General features: G+C 37.2%; 1 protein-coding gene across 1 annotated transcript in view; it reads right to left on the reverse strand.

The window, feature by feature from the left end:
• Positions 1-2,461: 2,461 nt before the first annotated feature.
• LOC126175382 (nucleoporin Nup188) overlaps positions 2,462-18,202 on the reverse strand; it is a 294,589-nt gene continuing 278,848 nt past the window's right edge. The window contains exons 24-25 of the mRNA XM_049922156.1: positions 6,857-7,075; positions 2,462-3,691 (exon numbers count right to left, since the gene is read on the reverse strand). Of these exons, the coding sequence (XP_049778113.1) occupies positions 3,044-3,691; positions 6,857-7,075 (867 nt within the window). The 3' untranslated portion in view covers positions 2,462-3,043. The remainder of the gene's footprint in view (positions 3,692-6,856; positions 7,076-18,202) is intronic.

Consider the following 18,202-nt stretch of genomic DNA (forward strand, 5'->3'; position numbering starts at 1 on the left):
TGTTGATTATAAAGTGAATGTCATAAATTAACAAATTAATGTATACCACAATTAAACAATCATTCTTTAGCAAAGTAAGCACCTAAATCTACGGAAGACAGTACATGTAAAGGGAGTCCATTGTGTGTTTAAAATTAGTTGCGACTTTTTATTTTTGATTCACCTGAGAGGTTGGTAATGCACCACTGTTCCCACACCATGGATAAATAGTCTGACGTGGTATCATGCATTAGATGCATCTACGTTGATTAGCTCTCACTGTAAAGTCGTATTCGCTGGTGTTGAAGTATTCTACAGTTATCAGGTATCGTGAACAACTGTTTTGTGTTGGAATTGGATTAATAACAACAGTGCAGCACATTTAAGGATGAGATTCACAATAAAAGTTGTCAGCCACGAAAATGTTCACTGTCTGTGAAGATAATGTTCTGCTGCAAAATTTTCTTCCAAATTTGACAATAGTAATGGACAATGTGCCATACCACTCTATTGGGGGTGGGTAAAGCGCCAACAGTGCAGTGGAGGAAAGCAGATATTTTGCTTTGGGTACAAAGAAATGTTCCATTGGATAAAGTTGAACCTAGCATTATAAGATGGAGTTAATGGAACTAGCAGTGCTGTACAAGCTAAAAAGTTCAAGGTACCAGGTTGACCCTAAAGGAATATCATGCTCATTTAAATCTGACTGAGAATACATGGACTTAGATGAAAAGTAATGTGGTGAAAAATAACAAGAAATCTATACTCTGTGAGGCTGAAAAAGAAGCCATTGCAAATGTTACACCAGAGCCCTGTTCCTGTGTTGTCAACCATAACAAGATGGTTGTTGTGTAGCATAGATTCATAAAGGATTCTGATGAGTTATGAGTAACATGTAGCTTCTCTTGTTGCCATGTTAAAATCTACTTCTTTTGCCAAAATATAGCAGAGTTTACAAATAGTCATCTCAACAACATCCTTATGCAATTGAAATTGCGACAGAATCCTGGAACATTGTATTATTAAACCAGCAACTGAGGGGAAGACAGGTCCATATATGAAAAAGTCCATTCTCAGTATAAAAATAAACATATAGTTTCTCCTCTTATAATGTTACAAAACTCGCAGCAATTCTTGTTTTACCAGCCACTGATGTCCTTAAAAATTACATTCTTTCATTGAAAAAAATCTATTGTTGTTTGAAAATCACAGTAGATATGGAAGTATCACATATAAATCATATGGGCAAAATACTCTCCTCTTTGTGTGCTATTATTTACCAATTTGTTACCTCAGATTGTTTATGAGATACATGGAATTTATGAATGTTTCATTCTGACATTTTCACTGGTACATGCATTTGCAATGGAGCGCTTTACATACATTCCATTTTCTTGATATTGAAGGCAGATAGTGATATCCTTCCAATTTTAAAGGATAGTTCAAAATGTTATCTACATTTCATACACAGCAACGTATGACCTAACAGGAATCAAATGAAAAATTTTAGTGACCCCTATTTTTCATTGCAAACTATAAGAATTTCTTGCAGTAGTTTACCTAAATTTGGAATATCACAATAGCTATGACCATTACCAAAATGATAGGCAATTCACCATGAAGCTGATGAATTAAGCAATAAGATGTGTGACAATCTGAGTTTACTGTTGAATAGTTTCTCTAAAATCATTTGAGAAAGACTGCAGATCAGCTGGCTCGCACGGCTTGCTGTTCATACAGTTAAGTGAGTTTGACAGGTTCTGCATTGAGTAGGCCTGGCATTATTGTCACCTGCTGACATGCTCAGCACATGCTGGCAACTACACTTCCCTCCCGTACTCTGTACAGGTCTGTCAAAAGTCACAACTAATTTTAAACAGTCTATAATATGCTAGTTGGGCTGTGTAAAACTGTAAGACTATTCTTCTTCATGCTGCATCCACATGTGCTATCTTAAAAAAATAAACATACAATACATAAAACAACCGAAATCACAAAACTTCCAGGCAAGTTAAAACTGTGTGCCAGACCAAGACTTGAACTAGGAACCTTTGCCTTTGACAGGCAAGGTACGGGCAGAAGTAAAACTGTGACGACGAGTTGTGAGTGATGACTGGGTAGCTCAGTCAGCGGAGCACTTGCCCGTGAATGGCAAATGTCCTGATTTCGAGTCTTGGTCCGGCACACAGTTTTAATCTGTCACAAAGATTCATATCAGTGCACATTCCACTACAGAGTGAAAATTTCATTCTGCAACTAGAAATCATGACAATCAAACATATGCTGTGTCATATAATGTCAGAGTATGATGAACTTTTTAGTAGCACATTGTGTTCACTAGAGTTGTGGTATGGATGAAGTTCCATTACATATTTCTTGCAGCTTACTGCTAATACTTTCAAACAGTACTGTGGTAAAGATGGGTGACTGGGTACATTTCAAACTGTTCGGAAAACACACATTGTAATAATAACTATTCCAATAGAGATCATCACTTTTATGTCATTAACTTGCATAACACCCTTTGGAGTGTACTGTATGTTTTTCTTTGGAACTTTTATTCCAGAAATGGTATAAACTGTAAACCTGTTGAAATTAACACTTCAGCTACATTTTTTATAGTAGTTCCTTTGTCATTCCTAAATCTTCTTCACGTAAACAAAGTTAACTAAATATATTATAAGAAATTATTTTTGTTGTCACTTAGAGGAATGAGCACAGTGATCATAGGACACATGCAAAGAAATCACTCCCATTAAAGAGGAATACAGTTAGGAAGTACTGCATTTTTCTATCGCTAGTGCAGTTTACATAGATAAACCAAATCTTTTTTATTTTATAAAAAAATTTTGTTTTTTTGTACAAAATGTTTTCAATAAAATCACATTACAGGCAGACATTTAACATTCTCTTGAGTGTAGCAGTACAAATTAAGTACAGTACTGGTATCACTTTCAAATAATGACAGTCAATAACACATCACACACAGAAGACTGGGACAAATGGACACGAAATTCCCTCACCTATGTTTTTCAATATTCACAAAAATGTGCTTCACAACAGTTTAACTAAAAATGCTGTTAATAATATATGCCATCAACTGACAATAATTCTCACTTGAACATTCTTTAAAATTAATCAGCTGCGTTCTTGCACGAGTAGGAGAAATGTCTTCATAGAGAGTCGGCAACTGAGACTCCTTAATAACTTTTGCAGTCTGTGGTTTTATCAACTTTTCAAACATTTTTTGTAACTCCGTGCTTAGTGACTTTCCTGGAGTAGACATAACTGGAACATTTGTGGACTGTTGTTCGTTGCACTGCAGAAAGGTACGATCTCCATCTGATGGCAATTGTGCATGGTCACGATCTTGACGAAAATAGGGTGTGTCTGTCAAAACTCTGCGAAATGGTGATGGTGATCCTGGTGACTTTAATGGTGATCCAATATTTCTGCCAGGAAAATTGTGAGGTAAGTTCTTTTGCACATTTTCCTCCTCTTTAGTCTTTGGACTCTCTGCATTTAAAGATCGACGTAAGGTCCTATTTGGATCACTAAGACTACGCTTCAGAGGAACCATTGCTGCTGCAATTTGATCAACATCAAAACCTCGAGCAAGACTTCTAGGAACAGACTCCACATTACCTGTAGTATCAGACTTACTAACAGAAGTTTCCCTTGCAAATCGTTTAGTGTAATCCAGAAAAAGTGTCTGAAAAATGGAAGAAAAGAAATTAAAATTCTTGATCATCAGGATACAAATAAACTGAATACAGTGACTACATTTCATAACTCCATGATAAACTAAAGAACACACTTCTTTTTTATTTCATTATTTTCCTTATTACAGACACAATTACTTTTTCTTAATGTAGAAAGAATTTAATTAATAAGAACTGAATTGTTTTGAGTCTATCACTAATAGCATAACTATTGGAAATATTGATAGTATCACATAAACAATAATGATGATAATCCATTTGCCAATAATTTAATTCCCAAAATGGTGTGCATGGAACTGTGATACATTACACAGAAATAAGTACGTTTGTTTCAAGTCATGATGGTACATCACAGTGTGTATAGCTAACAAGATCAATGTATATGGCAATATACTGCACATTCAGACAGATAAAATTGCAAAACACTTTGAGAGCAGCTTGCTCTCTCCACCGTATGGTTCATTTTCTCTCCCGTTGCTTCCATTATATTTCATATAACCAGCAGCCATACATTTTGTCTCATTATGTTCCCAAAAATGACTAGGGATGATGTCACAGCTTAACCTTTTTCTTAGAAGAATGTCTAACATGAAGGTGAGTCTTCCAGTAGACAGAACAGTAACAGAAAGTTCTCCACATGAAAGGCCTCAAGCATTTTCATAAAATTTGTACCTTTGATATGAGCTAATCACTGAAGTCATTGGTGGCTGAGAAAGCTGTAGAACACTGATGTTTAGATGTTAGCCCTTTCACAATATCTGGTAAATTCTCCTGTGACAACAATGCTGATTAATGCCATGTTGTTTTGATAAAAAAACATTGTCCCAAAGTCTACTCCTGGGCTTATCCTCTACAGCTGCTACTCTTGTGGTAATTCTGCTAGCAACCCCCTGCCCCTTCCTTTTATTTAAAAATAAAATTCATCAATTTCCTAAAAAATTCTATACCCCTCATCCAGTACTCTCTTACAAAATATGTTTCAAATCTTCAGTAAGAATCAAAACACCTAAGATTTATATTTGAAAGGAAACTGAACAATTTTACAGCAAATAATTTCAAACATATTACAAAATCTCTTTGTGGTTTAAGAACTGGCATACCATGAAATGGAAACATGCAACCTTATAAATGCTTACATAATAATTTATTATGTCAGGATTCTCTAATTAATACAAATTTACATTATCCATTTTGGCAATTTATTGCCATCTTCAGATGTGATAATTAATCCACAAAGAGTTTCATTAATCATTATGAAATAAAAAAACTTAAGTAATATGCATTCTGCACATCATGAAATGGTATCAAATATGTCAATGACATATATCTCATGTTATCAAATGGTTAAACAGACAAATTAAAATATTGTCATATACTTTTTATATAGGGCTTATGGGAAACAAAGGCACAGGAAATGGGAAGAGGTAAAATCAAAGGCCATAGGCCCAGTGTCAATAATTCTGATGGAATTTCTATTGACCAAGAGCCTTGTTTCGACTTAGGTCTTACTGTGCACTGTCAGATTCTTCTCACAGTATCATTTCTCCGATGTCATCTTCATCTACTTCCTTTTCCATGACATTGCCTTCAAGCTCTCCTGTTTTGCTTAGTGTTTGCTTGTCATTCAGGCTCCTTACAGGCGATTCTCTCCTCCTCCTCCTCCTCTTCCTCCCCCCCCCCCCCCTCTCTCTCTGGCCTTCCTATTGGAGGCACCTATCTTGTCCGTTATTATATATGCTTATACAGCTTTGGATTTTTCCTCTAGCTATGGCTGGTTTGCACTGCCTATCCCATTTCTTAACTATGTCATCTCTCAAACCTGCCCCTTCGTCTTCTGTTGTATTTATTTGCTCTTTTGAATAATTTGCTCCCCAAATGCTTCCAATGGAACTCCCCACATTCTTTGGTTCTTTCAGTTTAACCAGGCCCCATCTCCTTAATTTCCTATCTTTCTGCAATTTCTTCAGTTTTAATCAGCATTTCATAACCAATAAATTATGGTCAGTGTTCAAATCTGCTCCTGTAACAATATGCTAGCAAGTTTTCTCTGCAACTTCCAACAGGTGGCTTTCCCTTTCATTCCTTTCTCTCAGTCCATGTTCTACTATATTTTGTCCTCTGCCTTTTCCTACTATCGAACTTCAGCAGTCCACCAAAATTAAATGTTTGTCTCCCTGAATTATCAGAATATTCTTTCAATCTTATGTAGAGTTAGTTGACTTATAAACTTGTATTAGTGTGGTTGGTGTTGGCTTAGCATCAATCCTGAATGTGATAACCCAGCCACTACATTGTTCATAGACACTTAAATGCATTCCTGTTTTCTTACTCATTATTAAACATACTCCTCTACAGCCCCTATTTGTTATTTCATGTCTTACACGACAAGAAACCCTTGGAAGTCCAAATAAAATAGTACTGTGACAGGTGATATGCCAGGTATTGAATAAAATGATCAGATTACTGATTTTAACCAAGACAGCAAAGTATAAGCACTTAGACGTAATTTTTCCATTTAACAGGCAGGAGAAAACATGTACAAAGGTTAAAGAGGAAGGTACAGGGATGAAGGAATGGACCGGCAAGGTTTAGGAAATGGGGAAAGTTCAGAAAAGTCGTCCTGAATCCCGGGTCGGGGGACACTTACCACACAGGTAAGTCTCCCCTGATATGGCGTTCTACAGGGTGGGTAAAGCTCTCCAGAACTGGGGTTCTGGACAACTTTTCTGAACTCTCCCCATTTTCTAAACCTTGCCAGTCATTTTCCTTCATCCCACTTTCTTCCTCATCAATCCTTCTGCCAGAGGGAGGAGCCACTGGCTCTGAAAGCTTACACATTTCTTTACTCTTTGGTAAGTTTACTCCTGCTGCAGCTTGGTGAGTGGATTTTTTATCTATACAATTACATTACATTTTCAAAAATTGATTATTTTTGTTGACACAAAAACCTAACATGGATATTCTCTATCCAACAAATAACCTACTTCTGTTACTGAAAACTTGCAACACTTTTTTAATTACTTATGTGAAAGGTAAACAATTTTAAAAAATGGATAAAATAATTACATTTTAAGAAAATGATTGCATATAACTAGTTCAAAATCATCTGTTCTGGGGGAAAAAATGTAAATTAGTTCTCTTAAATTATTACTCACCATTTCCATGCTCAAGTTTCTGTGGAACATCTCTCTCTTAATCTGTGGGAGCTCCGCTGAATGAAGGAGCCCCTGAGTGATAACAAGTTCAAGGCATAACTCCAATAGCACAGTGCACTTTTGTTTATTAAGTGTTGACACCCACATTGTACTCAGACCAGATGATACTGTGCTATACCGCACAGATGTGCTGGGAGTGGACTGTCCTGTTCGACTACCCTAGAACATTCAGCAATGACCCAGTTATGAGGAGTGAGTAACATCATCTAGTTGCTGTGAAGTTTCCTACAATAAATTAAAGGTATATACTAGAGTGACAACGGCGTCGCCGCAGTTGATACACTGGTTCCTGTCAGATCACCGAAATTAGACGCATGGCCAGCACTTGGATGGGTGCTGCTGCCATTTTTCAAGGTGCACTCAGCCTCATGATGCCAATTGAGGAGCTATTCGACCGAATAGTAGTGGCACCAGTCAAAGAAAACCATCATAACGACTGGGAGAGCAGTGTGCTGACCACACGCTCCTCCTATCAACATGAGGATGACATGGTGGTCAGATGGTCCCAATGGGGCACTTGTGGCCTTAAGACGAAGTGCTTTCTTTTATGTTTTATATATACTAGAGTACCATCACATCAAGAGTACCCTATGTCTTCTTTGTGTTACAATACAAAAAAAGCTTCCGAATCCTTTGCACATTAGTGAATATATAAGTTCATGTGAAAATTTAAAAAGAGCAAACAGTAAGCGGAAAGGAGGGGGTGTTTTCATTACATTAATACACATATTAAAAGGTGAATCTGAGTCGCACAATAATACACATCTGGCCATCAAAATAGTGACATAAGGAAGAATAATAAAGAACGCAATTTTATTTTTTGTCCATATATAGTACTGTAGGAACTATACATTATTAAACTTTTAGCTGATTTGAGGTTATCCAGGGTGCAAAAATTTGTACAATGACAAGGAGCAGTCCCCACCAGTGGCACAAACTTTTTGAGACTATTTATACGATGAGGTAGGTTAAGCTCACAGGTATCACACCCTGCAGCCATTCACCCTAGTGTCCTTTGTTAGTGAGTAATCCAGGGGGAGGGCTGAAAATAATAATAATAATTCCCGTGGAGGCCCGGGAAAAGAATAGGCCTCCGGTATGTTCTGCCAGTCGTAAAAGGCGACGAAAAGAACAAACCACTAATAGGGCTAACCCCCCTTTTAGTGTGATTACTTGGTTCAGGAGAAGCCTCGGACAAGTGCCGTCATGGTCAAGGATGACGTTTGAACCCTATGCCCGCCCACAATGGTAACGACACTGCTAGCCAACTGGAAAATGATTTAAATCCAAATAGAGGTGTTTTGCAGGATATGCTTCCTGCAACCACCCTAGAAGGAAAACAAAGACAGAGGATGAGATGGTCAGATGAAGTTAATCGACACCTCATGTTCTGTTATTACCAAGCAACAAACCTAGGAACCAACACAACTGGATACAGATCACAAGTATACACAACATTTATTATCAGATACCCAGAATTAAAATTTTTAACAGAACAACGACTAGCTGATCAGATCCGTGTAATAATCAAAAATAACAGGATACCCCAGTCAGAATTAGAAAACATCAAACAACAAGTACAACAAATACTGGAACAAAATAATGTGCAATCAGAAGAAGAAGAAAATACGGTAATGGAGTCAAATATCCCAGAGCAAACAAACAAAGAACACGCATCAATTAAACAATTAGAGGAAAACGAAATCTTAAGACAGCCACCAGAACAAGCACAAACAGAACGCAAAGTAACACACATGTTAGATATAGAAGAAAAATTTCAGCTGACATATATAGAATACAAAGACACAAATACAGACATTAGAAGATTCTTGCATAGACCACCAAATAACCCACTACTGGTTTATGTAGGAGCACTCACTACAATAAATATATACACTAGGCAGAGATCAGAACCAACCAACACACAGAAGAAACCCACAAAACCAGCATGGCAACACAGGCTACAGATCAGAATAGAAAAACTGAGAAAAGACATCGGACAGCTAACACAATTTATAAGAAATGAAATATCAGACAAAAAACGAAAAAGGTTAGGTAAAATCTCACAAGAAGCAATAGAGCAATTAGATGAAAAGAGGCAGAAATTACAAGCATTGGCCAAATGACTTAGAAGATACAAAAAAAGTGAAAATAGAAGGAAACAAAACCAAACATTCAACACAAACCAAAAGAGATTTTACCAAACAATATATAACACACACATTAAAATAGACAACCCACCAAACATAACAGACATGGAACACTTCTGGAGCAACATATGGTCAAACCCAGTACAACATAACAGGCATGCACGGTGGATACAAGCAGAAACAGACTCGTACAAGATGATACCACAAATGCCTGAAGTGATAATTTTGCAACATGAAGTCACCCGAGCAATTAATTCTACGCACAATTGGAAAGCCCCTGGAAATGATAAAATAGCTAATTTCTGGCTAAAGAAGTTCACCTCAGCACATTCACATCTAACTAAATTATTTAACAGTTACATTGCAGACCCATACACATTCCCTGATACACTTACACATGGAATAACCTATCTGAAACCTAAAGATCAAGCAGACACAGCAAACCCAGCTAAATATCGCCCCATAACATGCCTACCAACAATCTACAAAATATTAACTTCAGTCATTACACAGAAATTAATGACACATACAACACAGAACAAAATTATAAATGAAGAACAAAAAGGCTGCTGCAAAGGAGCACGAGGGTGTAAAGAGCAACTGATAATAGATACAGAGGTGACATATCAAGCCAAAACTAAACAAAGGTCGCTACACTACGCATACATTGATTACCAAAAAGCCTTTGATAGTGTACCCCACTCATGGTTACTACAGATATTGGAAATATACAAAGTAGATCCTAAATTGATACAGTTTCTAAACATAGTAATGAAAAACTGGAAAACCACACTTAATATCCAAACAAATTCAGATAACATCACATCACAGCCAATACAGATTAAGCGTGGAATATACCAAGGAGACTCATTAAGTCCTTTCTGGTTCTGCCTTGCTCTGAACCCACTATCCAACATGCTAAATAATACAAATTATGGATACAATATTACTGGAACATACCCACACAAAATCACACATTTGCTATACATGGATGATCTAAAACTGCTGGCAGCAAAAAATCAACAACTCAACCAATTACTAAACATAACAGAAGTATTCAGCAATGATATAAATATGGCTTTTGGAACAGACAAATGTAAGAAAAATAGCACAGTCAAGGGAAAACACACTAAACAAGAAGATTACATATTGGATAACCACAGCGACTGCATAGAAGCGATGGAAAAAACAGATGCCTATAAATATCTAGGATACAGACAAAAAATAGGAATAGATAATACAAATATTAAAGAAGAACTAAAAGAAAAATATAAACAAAGACTAACAAAAATACTGAAAACAGAATTGACAGCAAGAAACAAGACAAAAGCTATAAATACTTATGCTATACCAGTATTGAGCTACTCATTTGGAGTAGTGAAATGGAGTGACACAGACCTAGAAGCACTCAATACACTTACACGATCACAATGCCACAAATATAGAATACATCACATACATTCAGCAACAGAAAGATTCACATTAAGCAGAAAGGAAGGTGGAAGGGGATTTATAGATATAAAAAACCTACATTATGGACAGGTAGACAATTTAAGAAAATTCTTTATAGAACGAGCAGAAACTAGCAAAATACACAAAGCAATCACTCATATAAATACATCAGCTACACCATTGCAATTTCATAACCACTTCTACAACCCTTTAGATCACATAACATCAACAGATACAAAGAAAGTAAATTGGAAAAAGAAAACACTACATGGCAAGCACCCGTATCATCTAACACAGCCACACATAGATCAAGACGCATCCAACACATGGCTAAGAAAAGGCAATATATACAGTGAGACGGAAGGATTCATGATTGCAATACAGGATCAAAAAATAAACACCAGATATTACAGCAAGCATATTATTAAAGATCCCAATACCACAACAGATAAATGCAGACTTTGCAAACAAGAAATAGAAACAGTAGATCACATCACAAGCGGATGTACAATACTAGCAAATACAGAATACCCCAGAAGACATGACAATGTAGCAAAAATAATACATCAACAACTTGCCATAAAACATAAACTAATAAAACAACACGTTCCCACATACAAGTACACACCACAAAATGTACTGGAGAATGATGAATACAAATTATACTGGAACAGAACCATTATAACAGATAAAACAACACCACATAACAAACCTGACATCATACTCACCAATAAAAAGAAGAAATTAACACAACTAATTGAAATATCCATACCCAACACAACAAATATACAGAAGAAAACAGGAGAAAAAATTGAAAAATACATCCAACTGGCTGAGGAAGTCAAGGACATGTGGCATCAGGATAAAGTCGACATTATACCAATTATACTATCAACTACAGGAGTCATACCTCACAATATCCACCAGTACATCAATGCAATACAGCTACATCCAAACATATATATACAACTACAAAAATCTGTAATTATTGATACATGTTCAATGACCCGAAAGTTCCTAAATGCAATATAACATATACCATACAGTTAAAAGGAAGTCACGCTTGACCAAGGTCCGCGTCACTGTCTATTTTTGACCAGACATAACGTCTGAGAATAGAAAGAAATAATAATAATAATAATAATAATTATTATTATTATTCAATTAACTGGCTTCAATGTAATTTTGTATTTCTATTCATCTGCCAATCATTTTAATCATACATTTTGACACCACTGCTCGGTCAATATAAGTAGATTATTTCATTTTTTGTTTGTTAACTGGTAGATAGGCAGTTTCAAATGTTTAAATTGTTATGATAGATAAATAAAAATAATAAAATTCATATGCACATAGACCGTGAATAGAAAAAAGAATGATAATAAGAAAAAATGAGAACAACTGAAAAAGTTAATATGGTGATTAAAATTATGTGAAAAAAATAAGAAAAATTACATTTAAACCAATGAATTGAATAAAAATAATGATCAAAGAAATCTGGATAAATATTTAAAAATAAAGCACCCAATGAGATTTGAACCCACAACCTTTTACATGTGACGTATGTACCATAACCATTATGCTACGGAACCAATCTGTTTAACACATCATTTTTTAAAGCTACAGATGATCACACAAAATTCCAAAATTTCTTTATGTCAGTCACTCACGAAGAAGGGTCCACCAGGGTGAATGGCTGCAGGGTGTGATACCTGCGACCTGAACATACCTCACCATACAGGTGGCTTCAAAATGTCAATCCCAACACTGGGGACCTCTTCCTATGAGATGTCATCTCTAGCAAGAACAACAGTTTTAATGTGGATGAGCACAGAATTGGACTAAGCTTGAATAACAGACACACATACATCATTCCTTGTTTCAGCTCAATACTGGAGTTCATCAATCACAGTGTCTGGCAAGTAGTGGCAAGCCAGACTTTTTGCAACAGTCCAATAGCCTCAGTATTTAGGTAGGTCAGAACAACAAAGACTACAGATGGTCCTCAACACGTGGTCCTGCATTACCCTACTGAAAGGTAACATCACAGAGTCCTCAAAGATAGGGCACAGTCATCAGCCTTAACATGTCATAAATGTAATCGTTACTGTCCAAATTACAAGCTATGCTAACCAGAAGAGATCGAGTCATATACCCAATGGCATCTCATACCATTACATCAGATGCTGGGACTGGATAACTATGACAAAAGCTATCTGACAATGTTTGTTCTCCTAGGAGCCTCCACACATGGATATGTCTGTAATGATTGTATGCCCAGAACGAGGACTTACTTGAAAAGACAGTGTGGTGCCACTCCTGTGTGCAGGGTTTTTGATGGCTGCACTGTTGTTCGTGCATTTTTCTCTGGTGTTGTGTCAATGGAAACTAAAACAATAGTCGCTGTGCTAACAATCTCCTCTACAATTTTGATGTAGTTTCCTGTAACTATGGCACCATGTTTTCATTCTTTCAGTCATCTGATGTCTTCCTTTCTCTCTGTACTGTTCCCATGATCTGAAAGAGCCACTGCACTCTAACAATGCCAACTACTCTCACCATTGCCATACTTACTTCATCCAATCCGGGTGCTTTTCCTACTTTCATGGTTTTTATCACTTCCTCCACTTATGTTCAGGCGAAGTCGTTCTCAAAATCCTCCACATCTCTTCCCTCCTGATTTTTCTCTTCCACATTTCCATTGTGGTTTAGTAACATTTCAAAATATTCCTTCCATGTCTCCTTGCTTTTCTGTACATTCACATCTTCCTTCCCTTCCTTATTGATCATTCTAACATTTTCCATCATGCCTCTCTTCCTAGTCTTCACCATTCCATAGAGGACTTTCTACTCCCTTCAGTGCCCTCTTCCATCATATTTGTCCACTATTTCACCGATTTCCTCCTCTCTCATGCTACAACTCTCTTCATCACCTACTTCTTCTCAACATATTCCTTCCTTGCTTCCCCTGTTCTTTCCTGAAACAATATACAGTGATTCATTTTTCTTTGTAATTTCATCTCTTACTGTAACATTCCACCAGCAGGTTTCTTTTCACCTTTTATCATCACTGATTATTCTGTACGTGTTGTTTCCACCATCACCATACCTGACCTCCTCCATTTTCTCCTCTACTGACTGCATTTCATCTCTCAACAGTTGCTCTTTATTATTTTCTGAAATTATTCTTTACATTTCCCTTTTTTCAGCTTCCACAGTTTTATCTTCTTCCCCGTCTTTCTTCCCCCTATTGCTCTTTAGTCCCTCTGATTGTCACCGTTAAAAACAGTGATCACCGTATAAAGTACATTGATTCTGTGACTGTTCTCTTTGTGTCCTGGTCATATAAAATGTAGTGCAACACTTTTTTACTCAACAAATCTTAGCTGTAACCATATAACCCTTTTACTTCCCCTCTTCTAAATTAGTGGTACTAGCTCATTCCTTTTACAAAAATCTAAAGATTTTTGCTCTTCCTCGTTTCTCCACCCCCCCCCCCCCCTTTACTAATCAAAATACTTCATCATACTCTCCAATTTCCTTTCACACAAGTCTAGTGCCTTTAAAGTTAGAAATTCAATCTTCATGCAACACAATTTCTTTTGCCAATAGAACACGAGTAATTCATCCTCTTAACAGCATAAATTGTAGTAGTACCAAACATGGCCCATATTACTTCAAGAATTTAAGATAAAATGGAGCAACTGTATTTTGTAAATTTTCTTTCCCCAGTTTAAAGATATGAACACTGCTGAGAATAGTTTTGGTGGTGTGGAATCTCTGTGCCTGACTAATCTCCAAATTCTGACTTTCCCACTACCCCAGTTAAATGACAGGTATGACCTCCTTTGGCACAACTGATTTACTCATACTGCTATGAGATAATACAAAATATCATTTCATTTCAAATTCAGCAGAATGCCATGTTAATTACTAAAACAGCATGAAAATGCCCATCAAAGGACAAAACACACAAACTACACCCACATATATACTCCATAACCCAACATAAGATTCATGACAGAGTGTACCTTGTACAACTCCTTATCATTCCCTTTCTTGTTGCACTCACAAACGGAGCAAGGGAGAAATAACCCCTATATGCTTCCAGAAGATCCCCAATTTCTCTACTTTGTTTCTGAGGTCCTTATGTCTTAGTGGCAGCATGTTATCTCAGTCATCCACGAATGACAGCTCTTTAAGTTTTCTCAGCAGTGTTTCACAAAAATAAAACCACTCATTTGAGTTAAAGATGAATTTCTATAACACTCTTGTGCTGATCGTACTTGGTGGTAACAAATCTAGCAGCCTACCTCTGAGTTACTTCAATGTCTTCCTTTAACTCAACCTGGTGAGAATTCCAAACATATAAGTAGTACTCACGAATGGGTTATAAAAGAGTTTTGTATGTAGTCTCCTTTACAGATGAGCTACACTATTTTAGAAGTTTTCCAATAAGCAGAAGCTGACTATTCATCTTCCATTAGTTGCTAGTTTCATTTTACATTGCCTTGTAATGTTAAACTTTCATGTTTAACGGATGTGACTGGGCCAAGCAACACACCATAAATACTGTATTTGAACTTCACAAATCTGCATTCATTTACATTTTCCCCACATGTAGTGCAAGCTGCCATTCATCATATCAAATGGAAGTTATGTCCAAATCATCCTACGATGATGGTTTGATAAGCCTGGCAAATTTCCATGAAAGAATGGAACATTTCTGTTGCACCTTCATGGTTGGTATGCTGGATTGTTCCGAGAATCTTATAAAGAATTTCAACAATGTACAGTTCATTACCAACAGCCATCTGAATTGTTCAGTGTGTTGACTGGGACTGAAAACCAAGTTTTGTGCTGTTATTAAACATTTTCATTTGAAGGGCTGGACTGCCATTCAAATCAAAATAGAACTGGATGAAGTTCATGTGGACTCTGTAGCATCACTGAAGACCATTTTCTTTTGGATTAATGAATGTAAATGTGGTCAGACAAGCATTGAAGATGAAATATGCTCCGGCTGTCCAAATGAGGTCACCACAAAGGAAACTATTAACATAATACATTATGTGGTAAAGCAAGACAACCAAATAAAAATTCGTGAGATTGCTGAGACTGTAGGCATCTCAACTAAGCAGGGGCATAATATACTGCATGGAGAATTGGCTATGAAGAAACTGTGTGAGATGGGTTCCGTGACTGCTCACAGTCAACCAAAAGTGCATCCAGCAGGACATTTCATCGCAATATTTAGCAATATTTCATTGCGACTCATAGAAATTTTTGTGCTGTTCGGTGACTGTTGATGAAACATCTTTACACACCACGGTCAAAACAGCAACCAAAACAATGGACAAAGACTGATGATAGCACACTACAGAAGGCAAAGCCCATTTTGTGTAAACCAACAGCTGAGATCACAATAACATTTGTTTATTATGACCAGTTTCAGCTTATGTTACAGGCATCCTCAGATTTTTTTTTTGGCCCCCTATGGCTGGTGCTGGCAGCTCCTCAGTTTTGCACATAATACCACCATCACACACTCAAGGTTGAGTGTACGATCATGGTATCACATGAAAAACCGAGGAGCGTTTTTTTGTGTGTCTATCGACCTGCCAGCGCTTCGTTTGGTAAGTCGCATCACGCTTCGTTTGGTAAGTCACATCATCTTTGTTTTTATATATAGTGTCTTTCCACCGTCCACCTAACCTTCGTAACCTCTTAGTTCATCCCTATGAAATCCCCAAACCACCTTCCCCACCCTCTGGCTCCTACCCCTGTAACCGCCCCCGGTGTAAAACCTGTCCCATGCACCCTCCCACCACCACCTATTCCACTCCTGTAACCCGGAAGGTGTACACGATCAAAGGCAGAGCCACGTGTGAAAGCACCCACGTGATTTACCAACTGACCTGCCTACACTGTGAAGCGTTCTATGTGGGAATGACCAGCAACAAACTGTCCATTCGCATGAATGGACACAGGCAGACAGTGTTTGTTGGTAATGAGGATCACCCTGTGGCTAAACATGCCTTGGTGCACGGCCAGCACATCTTGGCACAGTGTTACACCGTCCGGGTTATCTGGATACTTCCCACTAACACCAACCTGTCAGAACTCCGGAGATGGGAACTTGCCCTTCAGCATATCCTCTCTTCTCGCTATCCGCCAGGCCTCAATCTCCGCTAATTTCTAATTTCAATCTGCCACCGCTCATACCTCACCTGTCTTTCAACATCATCTCTGCCTCTGTACTTCCGTCCCGACTGACATTTCTGCCCAAACTCTTTGCCTTTACAAATGTCTGCTTGTGTCTGTGTATGTGTGGATGGATATGTGTGTGTGTGCGCAAGTGTATACCTGTCCTTTTTTCCCCCTAAGGTAAGTCTTTCCACTCCCGGGATTGGAATGACTCCTTACCCTCTCCCTTAAAACCCATATCCTTTTGTCTTTCCTTCTCCTTCCCTCTTTCCTGACGAGGCAACCGTTGGTTGCGAAAGCTAGAATTTTGTGTGTATGTTTGTGTGTCTATCGACCTGCCAGCGCTTTTGTTTGGTAAGTCTCATCATCTTTCTTTTTAAATATATATATATATATATATATATATATATATATATATATATATATATATATATATATATATATATATATGAATCACATGTGCTTCTTTCTAATTGCTTGAGACTTTCTATTGGCCACAACATTCTTGATAAGTGCAAGCTAAGTAGGGGGTCGATGCCAATGACTAAGGGGGTCAATGCCAAAGACTACTTTCTACAAAACCTAATTGGGATTTCATCTGGACATGGGGACTTGTTTATTTTCAATCCTTTCAGCTGCCTTTTCATAGCCAGAGACACCCATTTCTATGTCATCCATGTGGCATTTCTGGGACGTTAAACTACCGTAAGTCTGCACGATCCTCCTGCTTGAATGATTTCTTCGAGTGCGTAATTTAAAACTTCAGCTTTCATTTTGCTGCCTTTTATTGCCACACCACACTTATCTTGAAGTGACTGAACACATGCCTTTGACTAGCTTAGCAATTTTATGTAGGATATGAATTTTCTATGATTCTCAACAAGATCTTTTGCTAATGTATGATGGGGGAAGTAGGTGAATGCTTTGCACATCAATCTTTTTGTAGATGCATCAAATTTTAGTAACTTTTGCATGTCAACATTTCTGTATTTTTTTTTTAATTAGAGTGAAACAATATCCATTTTAAATGTTTTCAGTATATCATGTCTCGCAGTTCTCAGATATCGAAGAAAAGAAATTTAACACCAAAGTTGCTGTTTACTTACTGGTTGACTAGTTTCTGTCAAAGTTACAATAACACCTACAATAAATAAGTCAGCATGAGACACAATGTAATTCAATAAGAACAAATTCTCCATTACATATAAAATATCACTGTCGCTATGATCACAGCGTGCTGGATTATGAAGATGTGATACATGTGATGACATTTACTACAGTCCACACTAACCACATCTTAAATACAAATACATGGCTTGTGAAAATGGGCAAAGCTCAAAACTAGTCAGCCAGTAAGCAAACAGCAAGTTTGGTGTTAAAATGTCCTTTACTCAATCTGTATTCTGAAACTTCCTGGCAGATTAAGACTGTGTGCCAGACTGGAACTCAAACCTAGGAAGTTGCCTTTAATGGGCAA

The sequence above is a fragment of the Schistocerca cancellata genome, chromosome 3 (assembly GCF_023864275.1).
Source record: "Schistocerca cancellata isolate TAMUIC-IGC-003103 chromosome 3, iqSchCanc2.1, whole genome shotgun sequence".
In the NCBI taxonomy this organism is placed as follows: Eukaryota; Metazoa; Arthropoda; class Insecta; order Orthoptera; family Acrididae; genus Schistocerca; species Schistocerca cancellata.